The sequence below is a fragment of the Microtus ochrogaster genome, linkage group LG8 (assembly GCF_000317375.1).
Source record: "Microtus ochrogaster isolate Prairie Vole_2 linkage group LG8, MicOch1.0, whole genome shotgun sequence".
Lineage (NCBI taxonomy): Eukaryota > Metazoa > Chordata > Mammalia > Rodentia > Cricetidae > Microtus > Microtus ochrogaster.
In genome coordinates, this window is record NC_022033.1 from 21868490 (window position 1) to 21870815 (window position 2326).

A 2326-nucleotide genomic window follows, 5' to 3' on the forward strand; every position below is an offset into this window, starting at 1 on the left:
AGAACTCAGTCCTGAGCCTCTCTGGCACACCCCTTTTCATGCCATGTTGTGAATTCTTAGAGGCACAGCGTGCCACCATCCACCCGCTGCCTCACCCACACCTGCTTCTTCCTTCCTCGAGGCCTACTCCTTCAACTCTCTGCTCAGGGATCCCCTCCCAGAGCCTGTGGCCCGCCTCACCTCTTCCACCCTCAGGAACTGCCAGCTACGAGACCCCACACCTCTCTTCATGCTTCCTAAGTTGGCAAAGGGCACAACTGGACCCTTTGCCTTTCACAGGGAGAACAACAAATCTTCCTCTACAAAATCGTTAAATTAGAAACAAACAGTCCCTTCCACAGCAAGGCACACCCTGCCAAGAGCTGCTGGAAGCCTGATTCTGAGAAAAATCTTATTCCGAGAATCTACTTATGTCACAAGCGAAAATTCTGGAACGAAGAGGGGGCAACGGTATGATAACAGAATCTAGAATTTATTGAGCTACCATGGGCATTACCCTTACAATCCCCATGAGGGTCCTTAAACCCAACTCTACTCATGAAGATCCTGGGGCTCAAATGTCTAGCTGACTGCCAGAGTCATCAAACCATCTGGAAGAAGGTAAAAGCTTTTCAGCTACAGGTAAGGACATTTAACACTTCAGCTCAGCAATCCGGTGTCTTAAGAGACACTAGGGAATGGGCCCATGGCTTTGTCCCAGAGGTCATGTGAAATCCGTACAAGCAGGGAATCCTCCAAACAACTGCAAGATCAAATGCTGAAAGGACCTTGGTAAAGTAGATGACTCTGTGGTCCTGAGGGTGGAGAAGAAAAAGACAGCAGTTACCGTCCAACCCTCCCCTAGGGAGCTATACTTCGCAGTGACAACAGCTCTCGCCTTAACTTGCTTTTGCATTAAGATCTTCAGTGAAAAGCTGAACTTGCAAGCATCACATGACATACCACCCTTTCTTTCCAGGTACATCTGCAGTCAGCCACCAACCAACAAAGAAAATAAAGAGCATTGAACGCAGTGAAGACAGAATAAAGGCCTAGGCTGCAGGGCTGTGTGTACCCCCTGGCAGCGCAAATGCCTAGCATGCATCTAAAGAAGTCATAGTAGACCTTATTCATAACACACACACACACACACACACACACACACACACGAGAAAGAGAGAGAGAGAGAGAGAGGGGGGGGAGAGGGAGAGGGAGAGAGAACTAAGAAATCAGAATAAATTCTGTGTGCCAGGTGACACACACCTTTAATCCCAGCACTTGGGAAGCTGAGACAGGCGGATCTCTGTGAGTTAGAGGCTAGCCTGGCCTACAAGAGCAAGTTCCAGGACAGCCAGAGCTGTAACACAAAAAAGCCGTCTCAAAAAAACAAACAAACAACAAAGTTGCCATGGTCATGTTGTTTCTCTACAGCAATGAAACCCTAACTAAGCATACTTTTACCACTGTCTAGGAGTCTGTAACTGTTTCATCTACAGGAGTTATGGTGGCACTGGAGAGATGCCTTAGCAGATAAGAGCACTCACTGCTCTTGTAGAGGACCTGGGTTTGGTTCCCAGCACCCACATGGTGGCTCACCATCTGTAACCCCAGTTCCTGGGGATCCCACACCCTCTTCTGGCCTCTGTGCGCTTCTGCACATACAAGGTAAATATATGTGTGTGTGCATGTGTACACATACATATATATGCACATGTATGTATATGTGTGTATATATATATATATTCACACTCATACAGATTTGCACACCACACATACACAGAAATACAAAAAGAGCAGTTATGGTTAAAAAAATAAACATTACAAAATAAGAAAAAAGAGGAGGTAAGAGACATAAAAAGTAAATGTCAGGTGAGAGCCACAAAATAGAGAGACAATTAACATGAAACAGATGCTAATCATGACCAACAAAGAGCTCAAAAGGCTTGGCACATTTCCAAACAAGAAAGCAAAGACCAAAGCAAGGGCACAATAGTCCATAGATGAGGTAAATAGAAGTGAAAGACATTTCAGAAACTCAAAACCACTCGTCTTGCTGACAACAAAAGACAGCACTGCAAAGAACAACCACACCTCCTAACCCTTCCCAAAAAGCTCCACAACTGAGGACCAGGCATTCAAACACATGAGCCTTATGGGGGGCTTTTCTCATTCAAACCACCACATGCCTGCATGTATGTTTGGGTGTGCCTGGTGCTAGAGGAGGCAAGAAAAGGACATTAGAGACCCTGGAACTGTGGTGGCGCACGCCTTTAATCCCAGCACTCGGGAGGCAGAGGCAGGCAGATCTCTGTGAGTTCGAGACCAGCCTAGTCTACAGAGCTAGTTC

General features: G+C 46.5%; 1 protein-coding gene across 2 annotated transcripts in view; it reads right to left on the reverse strand.

The window, feature by feature from the left end:
- Cnbd2 (cyclic nucleotide binding domain containing 2) overlaps positions 1 to 231 on the reverse strand; it is a 45290-nt gene extending 45059 nt beyond the window's left edge. For both annotated transcript variants that reach the window (XM_026787237.1, XM_005363047.2), the window contains exon 1: positions 181 to 231. In XM_026787237.1, coding sequence (XP_026643038.1) covers positions 181 to 231 — 51 coding nt within the window. The remainder of the gene's footprint in view (positions 1 to 180) is intronic.
- Positions 232 to 2326: the final 2095 nt, after the last annotated feature.